Source organism: Bombyx mori, chromosome 2, assembly GCF_030269925.1.
Source record: "Bombyx mori chromosome 2, ASM3026992v2".
NCBI lineage: Eukaryota > Metazoa > Arthropoda > Insecta > Lepidoptera > Bombycidae > Bombyx > Bombyx mori.
The window spans coordinates 7926780-7942173 of NC_085108.1; the positions used below are offsets into that span (position 1 = coordinate 7926780).

General features: G+C 41.1%; 1 protein-coding gene across 2 annotated transcripts; it reads left to right on the forward strand.

Moving 5' to 3' along the window:
* Positions 1-3904: 3904 nt before the first annotated feature.
* On the forward strand, positions 3905-11665 carry LOC101746943 (serine-rich adhesin for platelets). 2 transcript variants are annotated; one of them, XM_004926716.5, is made up of 9 exons: positions 3905-4232; positions 4669-4770; positions 5966-6119; positions 6893-7022; positions 7292-7739; positions 8443-8618; positions 9452-9603; positions 10207-10393; positions 11410-11665. In XM_004926716.5, exons 1-9 carry the CDS (start codon positions 4136-4138, stop codon positions 11596-11598), a joined length of 1635 nt encoding a protein of 544 aa, XP_004926773.1. In that variant the 5' UTR covers positions 3905-4135; the 3' UTR covers positions 11599-11665. The 2 variants fall into 2 exon arrangements, with proteins under 2 accessions (XP_004926773.1, XP_062528198.1); XM_062672214.1 differs by lacking the exons at positions 9452-9603; positions 10207-10393; positions 11410-11665 and adding an exon at positions 9644-9727.
* Positions 11666-15394: the final 3729 nt, after the last annotated feature.

A 15394-nucleotide genomic window follows, 5' to 3' on the forward strand; every position in this document is an offset into this window, starting at 1 on the left:
TAGGGGCGCTGTTCCAACTGCATACAAATTTGACTTAACTTTTACGCAATCGAGCACGTTAACAAACTCGCACTAAGCGCATAGTACTGCTGCGTATTGTGATGACTTCACATCCCAGCTGGTTGCCGAAGACCATACTTCACACAATGTGATTAGGCACCATCTTGAGACATGAGGTCGGAGTCTTAATCGCATAGTACAGTTATCATACTAGTTCTGCTATTTTAGGGCACCACACAGGCGATGTTATCCTGTAAATACTACCTATGAGTCGACTATTATCAAAGCCGGCAATGTGACTTTTGGACAATTATTGGTAAATCAGAAAAACGAATTATTGACTTTGTATTCCATTGGCAGTCACAAAACTCTTCGGAACGACATCTTAGATAAATAACAGGTTAACTATTAACCTTTATTTAATGCAGGTTTTGAACCGTATTCTTTGAAGGAGACGATTATATTCAAATCAATCTGTATTGACATATCAATAACATTTTTTTGTCCAAATGCACAGATTGCCACCTTTGATAATAGACGACTCCTATCTGACTATTTCTACAACAATACAGTCATGCATTCCGGTCTGAAGAGAGACTAGTATGCTTAGTGCGAGTTTGTAACGTTCTCGATAGCGTAAAAGTTAACTTGTATGGAATAGGATCGTTTGCGTACGTTTGCCGCTAGGGGCGCTGTTCCAACTGCATACAAGAGTTAACTTTTACGCTATCGAGAACGTTTAAAAAACTCGCCTAAGCACACTGTTAAGTACATGTTTCTAACTTAGATTGAAACTCACGTGCAAACAAACGTAGCTAGACTGACAAAATATTCACATTGAGTTATTGACTCCGGATATGACAGAATTCTCGAAATAGCTAGGAATTGTGGGAATAATTAGAAATGCTAGCATTCCTAAATATTCCCTAAGAATAATTAATATTCTCTAAGTGAACAAAGAAGACGTAGAAGGTACTTAAGTGTCCCTGTCTTGATAGCTAACATAATCATCTAATAGCTAACGTAATAACAAACTTATATGTTATTTTTTTATTTATAGACAGATGGACGAGCTCACGGCCCACCTGGCGTTAAGTGGTTAGCGAAGCCAATAGTCATCTACAATGTAAATGCCGCCACCCACCCAATACCGTCTTTACCATAAGGGCACACGGGGCCCGTGCCCAGGGCCCCCATTCGGCCCCGAAAGACCGACAATTTCTCTCACACGTTTATTCTCAAAACATTTTTGTCGAGCACATTACACTTTTTTCACAAATCAGTAGTTAGAAGGTATTTACAAGGCATATACTATGCCTATAATAGAAAATTTTGCTCAACAGAAATCCCGAAAGAAACCGTTATCGAAATCGTAACCAAAAAATCAGCAGCATTAAATGTCATTAATGACATTATATAATACTGTATTTGATTACGTATAATAAATGGTCATACTCAATAAAAAAATGTTATTATAATTCGCTTTTTTTACTTTCCAAAAATGCCTCAAATTCTTGTGTGCTCCAGGGCCCCATCCTATCTTAAGACGTTCCTGCACCCACCTTGAAACCTGAGTTCTAAGGTCTCAGATTTTACAGTACAGCGGTTGCTCCGCCCTTCAAACCGGCACACATTTCCGTTTCTCGGCAAAACTAAACTCATAATTTTAAGGTGTACCTAAAAGCAATTCGGTAAAAGGAAAACTGTCCTATTTCACAACGTTAAAAATTGTGAAAAAATGATAAAGATCACGATAAGTTCCATTTCGTAGGAATTGAGTTATTGTGCAAGCTAAATAAGTCAAGGAATTATACTATAGAAACTCCCTTTCGACTATGCGACGCCATTTTCCTGTATATACGAAAACTAAGATAAAAACAACTTGAATACATACACTCCCGATCTAGCCACATTTGAAACCCTCAAAATAATTCAATAATGTAAAGCCAATCTTAAGAAATGCACATAAGAGTGAATATACGTTGGAAATGTCATGTAACATTTTGGCGCCACCCAGACATCGCTACGCCCGGGAAAATATCTAAATTACCTAGCTATGTTTTCCGAAAAACTTCATTGGTCCTCTAGAAATAAAGAGCAAAATAGCTTGCTTTGTGGTTTTATCACAGAGCGCATAACTTATTTTGGAAAGTCAATACTCTTGCGATGAAACTTGTGCAAGTCATTCTGGTGCTTATATAAGGCGGAGAAAGTAGTTTTTCCATGTGGTTTATTTTGTAGTTAGGACATTTTCAAGTCGCGTCGCAGTAAATCGTTTGGCGTCAGACGGTCGGACGCCATTTCGTTTTCAGGGAGAAGGCGAAGACATTTATCTATTCAGCCTACTTCCGCATTTCTTTATTATGGCAACTAATTTACTGTTATTATTCTAAGTTTTGGGGATTTCTCCCCTCTTATCGGGAGATTCAAGTTGGGGAAGGATTACGTTACGTATTTTCGTATTTTCCTGCAAGCCACGCCTGGAGGTTTCATTAGACGAAATTAAATTTATATTGACACACCTATATTGAAGCCTGAGATTGTGATATGTCAACAGTGCATTTGGCTTAACAGTACAAATCAATACATAAAAACTAGGAAACTGAGGATGAAGTTTCCCTACTAATTTTCCTGCCTAGTTTCTCATTCATTCTTTCAGTTTGTGGACTATGATGCTTTGGAAATGTGGCGAAATAATATTCTTTGGCAGGAAGATTCCAGAAAACAATTTTAATTTAAAAGGACATTCTTGTCAAATATAAATTCATTAGTCGTATTGATATACTAAAGCAGTAGAGTGAATTTAAATGGATATCCAATTATGCAGTTTTTATATCCACGCTTAATTCCAAGTGGAAGATCTCAAAAATTTAACAGAAGAAGCTATCGATTATTTCACAAACTGTAAATTTAAATTATAACCACGCAGTGTAAACGAATGCCATACGATAAATAAATAAATAATTCCCAAAAGTCTTGTTGGGATATTTCAATTTTCAAATCAAATTCATGAAATTTTCTAATAATAGGCGGCGCCCTACCGGGTAACCTTTTATGGAAGAGATTTTGTTTTGTTTTTTTGTTGTTTCATTTTTATTCAGTGTATACTGAGGTTAACAGTAACCAAGTGATTTATTATTGCATATTTAATTATGTTCTACTGTATATTCTGCGGGTAATCCTTCTACAAACATATATTGTAAATAAAATAACAAAATATGCAACTTCTGGAAACCATCTTACCCAAGTATCCGATACGACCCATTTTTATTAAAAAGCAAATGCTTTCGACTTTGAGATTTGTAAAGAGTAATGGTTAAACATAAAGGATTAGTTATTGTTGTTGAATAAAACAATCGTCTTATAATAAAATTAATATCAAAAAAATGATGTAAAAAAAGATCGGTTGTCTGTAAAGTCGGTTTACTGACGATAGTTGAATATGACAGCGCCATAAGAAAATACTGATGGAATGCTTTCATTTTTCAATTATCGCAATTATCGTTGCTATAAACAATTGACACCACATTCACTTTTCACTAAACTTCATACTTGACGAAAACATGTAAATGTATTATTGTATAGCAGCTGTCCACGCGGATGCATCGCTCACTCAAGTAGGAGAGAGACAGATGTCGAACGCTGCCGAACGCGGAAGCCGATTGTGCCTCTTTGTCGCTCGTTGCGCGCTCTCGCTTGCACTTCAAGCCTTAAATGGAACGCCTCAGAGCGAGGTAACGCCGCATGAGTCAAAGCGCCATAAAACTGCAATGAATATTGGTACACTAGTTTCTCGTATGTTCAAAATGTCTAATGAAGTATTCCTATGATTTTACTAGAACACTAATTTATTTCTCTACCAACTCATCCTAATTTAATTATATTTTAATTAATTTCAGGTAAATCAAATACAACATAAAATATGTAATAATAACAATAATAAACGAGGATTTGGGTAAAGGACAAGAATCCAGGCCATTAATGTTAATAAAAAAGAAAAGAATCCAAAATGAAGTTAATCTTTGACATGTTAAAATTTCTGTAAGAGGCCTGTCAATTTATTTAGTCAAAATTTCAAGTTAATTTAAAAAAAAAAACGGGTAAAAAACATCAAAATTCCAAGTGTCCCTTGATAATGCATCTATTGGTTTATTTTATTATAATGGCAACAGTCATATGCGACGACTTCCAATATAATGATGACGAGGATGACTTCTATGACAGTGATGAGGGTATGCAACATTTTCATCAGTATTCAGCACTAAGGAGTGACTAATGACATAAATATTTACTGACAAGTCGTCGTGGCCTAAAGGATAAGACGTCCGGTGCATTCGTATGTAGCGATGCACCGGTGTTCGAATCCCGCAGGCGGGTACCAATTTTTCTAATGAAATACGTACTTGACAAATGTTCACGATTGACTTCTACGGTGCAAGATTAACATCGTGTAATAAAAATGAAACCCGAAAATCCTGCTTATTTCTGCCGTGAAGCAGTAATGCGTTTCGGTTTGAAGGGTGGTGTAGCCGTTGTAACCATACTGAGACCTTAGAACTTATATCTCAAGGTGGGTGACGCATTTACGTTGTAGATGTCTATGGGCTCCAGTAATCACTTACAAACATTCACAAATCCATTGTCTTAAATGAATACTCATGCGCACAGATCCTGTAACGAGCACGATATCTGAAGGTCTGACTAAAGCGAAGAGCTACAACGACAATGACCTCCGGACTCTGAATCCTCGGGAAGTGCGGGATGTCAAAGGTAATGTAATGTAAGACAGATAAAAATAATGTGACGCGGCGGTGGTCACATGCGATGTTACTTAAGTGACTGGTGTTTTCTGTTAATTTTTGGGTATGTCTAGCTAGTATTTGTTGAAACACTTACTTTTTACTGGTGGTAGGACCTGTTGTGAGTCCGCGCGGGTGGGTACCACCACCCTGCCTGTTTCTGCCGTGAAGCAGTAATGCGTTTCGATTTGAAGGGCGGGGCAGCCGTTGTAACTATACTTGAGACCTTAGAACTTATATCTCGAGGTGGGTGGCGCATTTACGTTGTAGATGTCTATGGGCTCCAGTAACCACATAACACCAGGTGGGCTCGTCCACCCATCTAAGCAATAAAAAAGAACAGTATTTAAATGGGTATTTGTAAGTTTAGAATTAAAACTAAGGACGTTTAGGTTTAATTGCGAGTTTGTTTACGGAGAGGTTAGTTAGCTAAGAGATCTCGTGGCCGAATCCCCATACGCTGGACTGATCAGGTGAAATACCTTACTGAAACCCCACTTAACGAGTGTGTGTGCCGGGCCTCGGTTCGCAAAGTATGGAAAACATACGTCAAGGCTTTAAGAAGCAAGAATTCCACATGACCACGACTGCTCTGCCAAGAGCAACCGACCATGATGATGAGTGACCACGAAAACTGAACAGCATTCTAAGGATTGTGACTTATAAAAGGAAAATTATTAAACAAGAGAAAACCGTACAATTTATGTTAATTGGTGGCATACGTTTTAACCGACAAAATCATTAAATAAACATTAGGTTAGGTATTTAGCGCAATATTTAAATATTGACTAACATAACTTCACTCATCTGTGACCACGTAACTAAAAAGTATTCTACCGAAATGTTCGAAAATTTAATTTGGAAATTAATACACAATATATCTCAATGTTGCTGTTGTTGTTGTTGTAGTTATAGAATACAACGCTTTTACATAGGGCCTTCACAAGTTGTCTCCACTTGCCAACATCGCTCCAGGTCAAGCTGACAGTCCTCATCTTGCCCTCCACGGTGCGTTGCCAAGTGTGTACAGGGCACAGGGCGACTAGGTTTTCTACGTTTTCTACGCGGTTGCCACTCAAGCATTATCGATGCTGCGTTGACTCAACGCTGCGCCTCGTGTAAACTTCAAAAATTACCACAGTACATTTTATAAGGAAACATTTCAGACGCCCTGAAACAGATATTTTCGAAGAGGAACATTGATCCGGAGCAAATTAAGGAGATAAACAATTATTACGACATCGAGACCACTGTTACAGTGGAATTTGATACGGGACAAGCATACAGAGACTTTGTTGCCGGACCTTACTTCAGAAACAGGTACGGTAGGTTTTTTTGCATTACTCATTTACCAAAGCAAGTCTTCAACCTTTTTTTTCTTTAGGTACCTTTAAGTTAGCCTCAAAAGCCTCAAAGGGCTTTTCTGGTTTTACCATTGATTGGTGGGCGATCTTACGGAGTTCAGACTGAGGGAATTTGCTAACACTGGCCCTAGCAAGAGCAGTGCTTCGCAGAATCTACCACCGGATCGGAATTGCGAGCCACTGAGAAGATCCGGCGAGAAGCTCAGTGGGCTGTGTTCATGAATTAGTTCGCTCGTCGAGCTCTTCGTCGTAATCGACAAATTCGACGAGGATTACTCTAGTGATTAATAAACAAGCACATGACCACTTGTTCCTGGTAGTAGGATATATTGGTAGGATCTCTTGTGAGTCCGCACGGGTAGATACCACCACCCTGCCTATTTCTGCCGTGAAGCAGTAATGCGTTTCGGTTTGAAGGGTGGGGCTGCCGTTGTAACTATACTGAGACCTAAGAACTTATATCTCAAGGTGGGTGGCGCATTTACGTTGTAGATGTCTATGAGCTCCAGTAACCACTTAACACCAGATGGGCTGTGAGCTCGTCCACCCATGTCAGCAATAAAAAGAAACTTAGGTCGAGACGATGCTCTTCCTTATTTTTAGAAGCATGTCATTCAGTTTGTTGGCTAGAACATCAAAGCCCAAAGGCCTTTTGTGGTGCTTCGTACCAGTTTGGTCATGAGTTATCTTGATTAAGAATTCTAATTTAAAAGGATAATTCTCGTACAGAATCGAAGATCAAATAACGGAAAGCTACAGACCGACCCGTTCTCCGGCGACCACTGTGCCGAGTGCTTATGATGACCCGGATCCTCAGCTGTATTTTCGACAGGCAAACGTAACTACTAGTCAAGCTCCGGTAATTTTCGGTTTTTTGAGTGATTTGATCCTTCCGCGGCCTAACAGGTAAATCGAGTGTCTGACTATAAGACATGCGACTAAACGCCTCTCATGAAAGGTCCGATATTCTTGTTTTGACATGTACCTAACTTGTGCGAACGGTATTTCCTGTCCTGTTTTTTTAAGATAATGACTGATTTTGCGGCTGAAAATAAGCTACTAAGAAATAATACTGTTATGGCCGAGTTTAGAACCCTCATTAAAAACTAATTGTCATTATATTCGCAGTCTTTAAAACCCACCGTAACCACTGCATCCACGACAAACACAAGCGCCGCTGTGACAACTGCTTCCGAAGTAGCAGCTAAAGCGGAGACAACACCTAAACAAGAAACGACCACTAAATCAACTAAAGAAGCGGCTGCAACGTCGAAAGAAGATACAGCCTCTAAGGCAGTCACAACCTCCAAAGCGGACACAACCTCTAAAGCAGATACCATCTCTGAAGCGGCTACAACCATCAAATCGGAAACAGTCTCCAAGACGAATACGACATCCACATTGGAAGTAGCAACAAAATCGAACAAAACATCAGAAATTACTACAGTTTCATCAGGCGGTAACAGTTCCGCAATCGGAAAAGAAACGAATATCACCACAACTACTACTACTACGACTACTACTACTACCTTCCGTAGAACCAGAAAAAGCACATTACCCAAATTTGATATCGAAGGTAAGGAAGGAGTGACTTCCAATTACTCTAATTTTATCTAAGCTTTAAAGAACCTATTTGATTTTAGATTCCTTTTTCAAATTCTCTCCTTTAGTGTTGTAGCTGAAGCGAAAACATATAAAATATTCATTTTGTCATTATTATTTTTTACACACGGGAAAATTCTCGATTGGGGTCTTTTGTGTTTTAAAAGCGTGTAGTTTTTGACTATTTCTGATTCGCACGATATATTTATGTCCGGGAGATAAAACGAAAATAAATCGAAATAATAAAGTACCGTACACATTTACCAAACTAAGCACGAGCACTTGCGGTCCTAGTCAGTTCCTGTTTCGTGAATTTGCCTCGGCAGCGACTAGAAGCCGTCCGCGGTAACGTAATTTGGCGATAGACTACTGCTACTGCGCTGGCGCTATGACCCCTAAGTGGGTCTTGGCCTCCGCCATTAACGCCGCCATTCTTGCACTGAGCAACATCTTGCCAGTCCAGCACTTGGAGCTTACGCAAGCTTCAACAGTGGTACTTGTGACTCCCTACGGGATGGCGTCTCTTCGATACACCCGTTTCACAGCCCGATCCTGCTCCATCCGCAGTAAATGTTCGAGTCATCCGAGCCTCCGCGCCTTCATCTCCCCCAGAGTATTTAGCTCACCAAAACGATAGACGCAGCAAAACATAATTAATATCGATTTCTCTCCAACAGCGCTTTTAGACATAGTCTCAAATTTGACCTTTGATTACGACACGAACCTAACTTTGGTCTTAAATGAGACACTGCAGAAGTATTCCATACCGACTTGTGGGACGCCGACCACGACCGTGGTGACCACCGTGGAGACGACCACCGAGGATCGCAAATACTCACCAGTCGTGGCCAAGGTACAAACAAACAAAGGTACAAAACAAGGTACAAAAAGGTGAAGCTAGATCTTCCTGCCATTTTGGCTAATTTTGTTCATGTAACCTTCATGAATACTATAATGCTCTGCATCGTTTGGGAATTTTTTCATGTTCATCGTTCATCATCATCATTCATCATTTTTTTTGAAGTCGCCGTGGCCTAAAAGATAAGACGCCCTGTGCATTCCAATCAGGCGATGCGACTGTACCAAGGTTCAAATCCCGCAGGCAGGTACAATTTTTTCTAATGAAATACGTACATAACAAATGTTCACGATTTACTTCCACTATGAAGGAATAGCGTTGTGTAATAAAAATGAAACCCGCAAATATTATAATTTGCGTAATTACTGGTGTTAGGACGTCTTGTGAGTCCGCACGGGTAGGTACCGCCACCCTGCCTATTTTTGTCTTAAAGTAAAGCGTTTCGGCTTGAAGGGCAGCCGTTGTAACTACACTGAGACCTTAGAACTCATACCTCAAGGTGGGAGGCGGCGGTTACGTTGTTCCTTTTTATGGTCTCCGGTAACCACTTAACACCAGGTGGGCCGTGATCTCGTCCAACTATTTGAGTTATAAAAAAATCTCTCCCTATCCACTGTCTGTAGTTAGTAATGTTCTTATGTAGCTTAACTAAATCCTCCGATGTGCGTAACCCTGGATTTGGTAAAGTTAGGCCTTTTTGAGTCGTCAGGAATTTTCCACAGCATCCCACACGTTGAGACTGCAGTAGTGTGCGAACACTCTCTTACCGCTTGACCAACTTGCTGAGTTCAGAAATTGTTGAAAAATCTTTTATTTCATATACCCAGTGCTTCGTTTGTGGCCTGGAAGCCGCAGGGATTCCGCGGAACTCTTATTGCGCTGATGCGTTCGCCACAGACTTCCTCCCGCTAGTACCTATAGACTCGAAGGCCAAAGGTCAGATAGCAAGGTTCCGGAAATATTGCAAATACGAAGATACGTGAGTTTCATAAGTTGATTTTACTGCTTTATGCTTTAAGATGCGGTCCACACATTACTCCGATATTACTTTTGAGACGCTTGAGACGCCACGTATCGGTATGGAATGAAACTGTTCCGTGATTCGATGCTGGTGCAAGCACAAATTTTTCTAAGAAATTGCACCAAACATATGTTTGCAAAAAGACTTCCACAACATATTCCAGTTTGAAAGGTAGATGAGATACTGGTTTTTAAGAAGTTTTACTGGTGGAAGGACCTCTTGTGAGTCCGCGCGGGTAGGTACCACCACCCTTCCTATTTCTGCCGTGAAGCAGTAATGCGTTTCGGTTTGAAGGGTGGGGCAGCCGTTGTAACTATATTTGACACCTTAGAACTTATATCTCAAGGTGGGTGGCGCATTTACGTCGTAGATGTCTATGGGCTCCAGTAACCACTTAACACCAGGTGCGCAGTGAGCTCGTCCGCCCATCTAAGAAAAAAAAAGTTATTGATGTTTGATTGCTGATCCAGGGCGGGTCTCAGGTCGTCCCAAACGTAGTGGGATTTGTGGGGATATATCCCGGCATATTGCAAATAACGTAACCTTCGAAAAACGTTTCAGCAACAATTATCGCATTAACACATCGGATCCCCGCGGGATCCTGGGTAGGTGGACAGGAGGCTGCGGAGTCCGGTGGATAGACCTCAGTGGCGTGTATACGCAGCGCACTTGCAGGAGTAAATACCAGCCAACAACTGGTCTGCATTTTGCCAGCAAGAGGATGGCCAAATTGGAGCTCGCCTTGTCTGTTCGTATTGATTTTTCAGCAATATATACCGTAGGACTGACGATCGCTGGAGTAAACGGGTTCTCGAGTGGAGACCGCGCAGCGTAACGTGGGACACCCCCTGGCTAGGTGGTGCGATGACCTTCGAACGGTGACCGGCAAGAAGTGGATGAGGAGAGCCGTAGACCAGGCTCAGTGGTGTGGATTGGGAGAGGCCTATGTCCAGCAGTGGACGACTGTGGGCTGTTGATGATGATGAGTTAAGGATTATTGTATTAGATTAGGTGGTTGATGTTGTCCACCTAAAGAAGTCCATAGGCATCATGTGAGTGATATTCCTTTCACTCAACATACTGGAATATGTTACTATTTAAAGAGCGTGTTTTTCATGTAGAACTCTTGTTCTGGCAACTATTTCTTAACCCACCGCGACAAGGCAACGCCGCGCCGCCTTGACCCGACACATGTCTTGCGGGATCCTCTGTATTCTACCGTCGATTACGACGAAGATTTCGACAAGCTAACTAACTTATAGACACAGCCCACTGAGTTTCTCGTCGTTTATTCTTAGTGGGTCGCGTTTCCGATCTGATGGTAGATTCTGCGAAGCACTAGCTAGGGCTAGTGTTAGCAAAGTCCTCTGTTTAGAGCCCCGTGAGCTCACCTGCACGATCGATTTCATTCGCGATCCTGCGGACAGAATGGAAAGCAGTCGACCTCAAGCACCGGTCACCGTCCTCGCCGAACCCGTCGCTTGCGACGAAGGGCTCGACGAGTAAATTAACCCACAAACATAGCCCACTGAGTTTCTCGCCGGATCTTCTCAGTGGGTCGCGTTTCCGATCCGGTGGTAGATTCTGCGAAGTGCGGCTCTTGCTAGGGATCGTGTTAGCAACGTCGTCAGGTTTGAGCCCCGTGAGCTCACCTACTAGTTAAGGTTACGCTGAAATAGCCTCTCAAGGCTACCAGATTAGGTGGGGGAAAAAAATGTACTTGGAATGTAACATAGCATAACATTCTGCTACTCTTGGACCCAGAACGTGGACAACGGCTGCATCATCAGTCCCATGGCGTCTTTAGTGCCGCTGTCGCGTGGTATATCTTTGTATGCGCGCTTCCACGCGTGCGTCTGCTCGGGGAGTTGGTGCAATCGAGCCGTTTTCGGCACGCAATGGACGATTTACAATTGTTTTGTGCCTATTATCGTTTCTTTTGTTAGCGCGTGACTTCAATTTGTAATTCGCTGTTTAGTTTTTAATTATGAAGTGAAATAAAGTTATTTATTGTAAGTTATTGTGTGTGTTTTATTGTATACAGACAAGAAGTTTTTTTTTTTTGCCCTTGTAGGCAGACGAGCATACGGCCCACCTGATGGTGAGTGGTTACCGTCGCCCATAGACTTCAGCAATGCCAGGGGCAGAGCCAAGCCGTTTAATACTCTCCACAAGCCTCGTTTGAAGAAGGACATGTCATAGCGCTCGGGAAACACCGCGGAGAGGAGCTCATTCCATAGCCGGATGGTACGTGGCAAAAAAGACCTCTGGAAACGCACTGTGGATGACCGCAGTGGCTCCAGGTAGTATGGATGAACTCTACTCCGGTGGCGGGCGGTGCGATGGTAAAAACGAGATGCCGGTATCATCTCGAACAATTCCTCAGAGCACTCCCAAGTTGTGTTGTATTGAAACTATTATTCGAATGTTAATAATTATTAATTAATCAAATTAATAGCTATGCCTATTGCGTATGTAGGTACAAAGGTGTGTTGATTTTTATACGAGCCAATAGATGCAAATTGAAATTTTTCCTGAAACAATTTATTCTTTATTCTGCTTTTTAGTAAAAAAATGACACATGATTTATGAGAATCACCTATTTAACGAGGATGAAAGAGCGAAACACATTTAGTTAAATAAAATGTAATTTTAATACTGTTATTACGGACACGGACGACTTCTGTAGGACAACGAAATCTGTATAGTATTTGAAATGTTGGATGCAGTATGATAGTGACAATAAAAATGGGAGATTAAATTGTAAAAGTTGTTTTAATTGTGTCTGAGTCTCGCCCAGAACGAAGAGAATTAAAGTGTGTTTCACTAAATGATCTCAAACTAGAATCGACGATTGGATGGGAAACAATCATAAAAACTAGAGGTCCCGCAGTAGTCGAAATTCGACTATAATTAATTGGAATTGTAAGTTAGTACATTATTATGATTGTATTTTATACTTCTATAATCACAAATTTCGCCAAGACTACACTATAAAAAATATTAACAAAGACAAACAATATTTAATCTATTCTCAATTTGACCACAGACGTCAAGAACAAAAGTTTGACAATAAATAGTATGCATGCGTGTGTGCGTCAAATACACGGTATGTAGTGTGTGTGTAATGTTTTCTTTATTGATTTAATGTATCTTTTATGCATTATTTTAAAAAAATATTATCATTGTGCACTTCTTCTCTATATTCTCTATAAGTGTGTAAAATTTCATACTCCTCTGTCCGCGCAATTTTCGTAAAAAGGGATACAAAGTTTTTGCTTCACGTATTAATATATAGATACCTCTAAATAGAAATCGTAGTCGAATGTAGGTATACATAGAATAGTAAGTTTTTAATATTTTCAAGTCTTTTATTTTCTGAAGCTTTCGATATTTCAGCGGGAACAAGATGGCCGCCGACCACCTGTTTTCTAACAACACGCTATTGGTAGTTCGTTAGTTACCTCCCAGGACCCTCCCCCGCAGGTATGAATGAGTGAGGGAGGACGAGAGGGTATATTCCATTTTTAAATCTTGCTTAAACTCAACATTGGCGATACTGCTACGTTATTTGAATTACAATATTTAGCAATGTATTTCAGATAATGTGTTAAGAAAGACCTAAGATTAATTAATAAACAGATAGATTAACACTAATCAAATGCGCCACCCACCTTGAGATATAAGTTCTAAGTTCGCAGTATAGTTACAACGGCTGCCCCATCCTTCAAACCGAATCGTATTACTGCTTCACGGCAGAAATAGGCGGGGTGGTGGTACCTACCCGTGCGTACTCAAGAAGTCCTACCACCAGTAATTACGCAAATTATAATATTGCGGGTTTTAATTTTTATTACACAATGTTATTCCTTCACCGTGGAAGTCAATCGTGAACATTTGTTAAGTACGTATTTCATTAGAAAAATTGGTACCCGCCTGCGGGATTCGAAGACCGGTGCATCGCTATATACGAATGCACCAAACGTCTTATCCTTTAGGCCACGACGACTCACCCACGATTACGTGTTGATTTTGAAAAATCGGTAATTGCCTGCTTGATTTGAACAATGTTACTGTCCCATTGCTGGATACGAGTGTATAGGGCGTCTTATCCAGCAATTCTTAGGGATTCCAACACTCATATAAATATTAGCTTATCCATTAAGTACATATATTTTCTACATAGATACCAAGTTTCAAGTCAATCGGATGCATGGTTCAGTAGTTTTTTTTTTTTTAATTGCCCTTGTAGACAGACGAGCATACGGCCCACCTGATGGTGTGTGGTTACCGTCGCCCATGGACTTCAGCAATGCCAGGGGTAGAGCCAAGCAGCTGCCTACCGCTAAAATATAATGGAACATCCGTAAAAACCGCTGTAGATTTATATATTAGTATACATTCCGCAAGTAATAAAATCAATACTTTAAAATATTTTAATAATTAAAATCCGACTGTGACTTTATCAACATTACCGTATGCCTTAGACTAGAATATTGTCTGCTCACACCAAATCCTAAGTCAGTAGCGTAAATATACAATCCGAATTAATCAACTAAAGTGTTCAACCAAATGCTCCCTTGTATGACGTTTATGAACGATACACTATACGTCTCTGTCCACCCCACGCCGGGATAATCTCAATGAATCGAACAGAAAAATATGATTAATTCGGAAAAGTTTTATATTTTGTTTTTGGGGTGTGTTTATAGGAAACGTATTGATGGCTGTGCGTGGATCTGTAAGCGATGTAACATAATATTGAAGTTTTTATAGCGGCATATGTGTGTGGATCGGAAATTGGGACCGCTTCAGGGTATACCAAGGCAGGTTGAGACCTACATGTGTGGGATCGCAGCATGTCTTATTTATGCCTGTGTCCCTGATCGTGGCCGCTTCGAAATACATTTCCGATCCGGGCGACAGGCCAACTTTTTTTTTAATGATCCTCCCTAAGCTTAGGCTATTTCAGCGTAACCTTAACTAGTAGGTGAGCTCACGGGGCTCAAACCTGACGACGTTGCTAACACGAACCCTAGCAAGAGGCGTGCTTCGCAGAATCTACCACCGGATCGGAAACGCGACCCACTGAGAAGATCCGACGAGAAACTCGGGAAGTAGTATATATCGGCTTGGTTGCAACTCTTCATTTCCTTCGAAGAGTTCGCTGAGAACGATGACCCGTGTTTGGAGAGCTTAAAAACACAAATTCGATAGCGCATGCGACGTGGGCTTTGCGTTGCCCTATCACCTCATTTCGGATCCTTCCGATCCACTAACGGTGCTTTTAGGTATCTCAAACACCGGTCGTCGTTCTCGTCGAACCCGTCGCTTGCGATGAAGGGCTCGACGAGTAAATTAACCCACAGACACAGCCCACTGAGTTTCTCGCCGGATCTTCTCAGTGGGTCGCGATTCCAATCCTGTAGTAGATACAGCGAAGCACTGCCTTTGTCAGCGACAGTATTGGCAAGTCCTCCCAGGTTGAACCCCGTTAGCTCACCTACCAAGCTACGTGTGGAATAACTTCTTAGACTACCAGCGATTAGTGTTGACCGTGGGAACCCCCCTACACTGACCGGTACGCGGAGTAGAGACATTGGGTGAGACAGTGCAAGGAGAGGTGTGTAGAGCTGTAAAAACATCCTTGGGCCAGCGGTACCAGTGATTCGGTAGGGAAAAAAGGGTGTGTGTACTTAAGTACGCGCGTAAGAAGCTATACTTTATTTTTATTAAATTGATTTCTTTT

Bases quoted from the DNA above. Each gene is read 5' to 3' on its own strand.
- LOC101746943 (XM_004926716.5), top strand. From the start codon at position 4,136: ATGCATCTATTGGTTTATTTTATTATAATGGCAACAGTCATATGCGAC. The intron at 4,771-5,965 runs GTAATGTAATGT...GAAACATTTCAG, and splicing joins GGAAGTGCGGGATGTCAAAG to ACGCCCTGAAACAGATATTT. The intron at 10,394-11,409 runs GTTCGTATTGAT...TCTTGGACCCAG, and splicing joins AATTGGAGCTCGCCTTGTCT to AACGTGGACAACGGCTGCAT.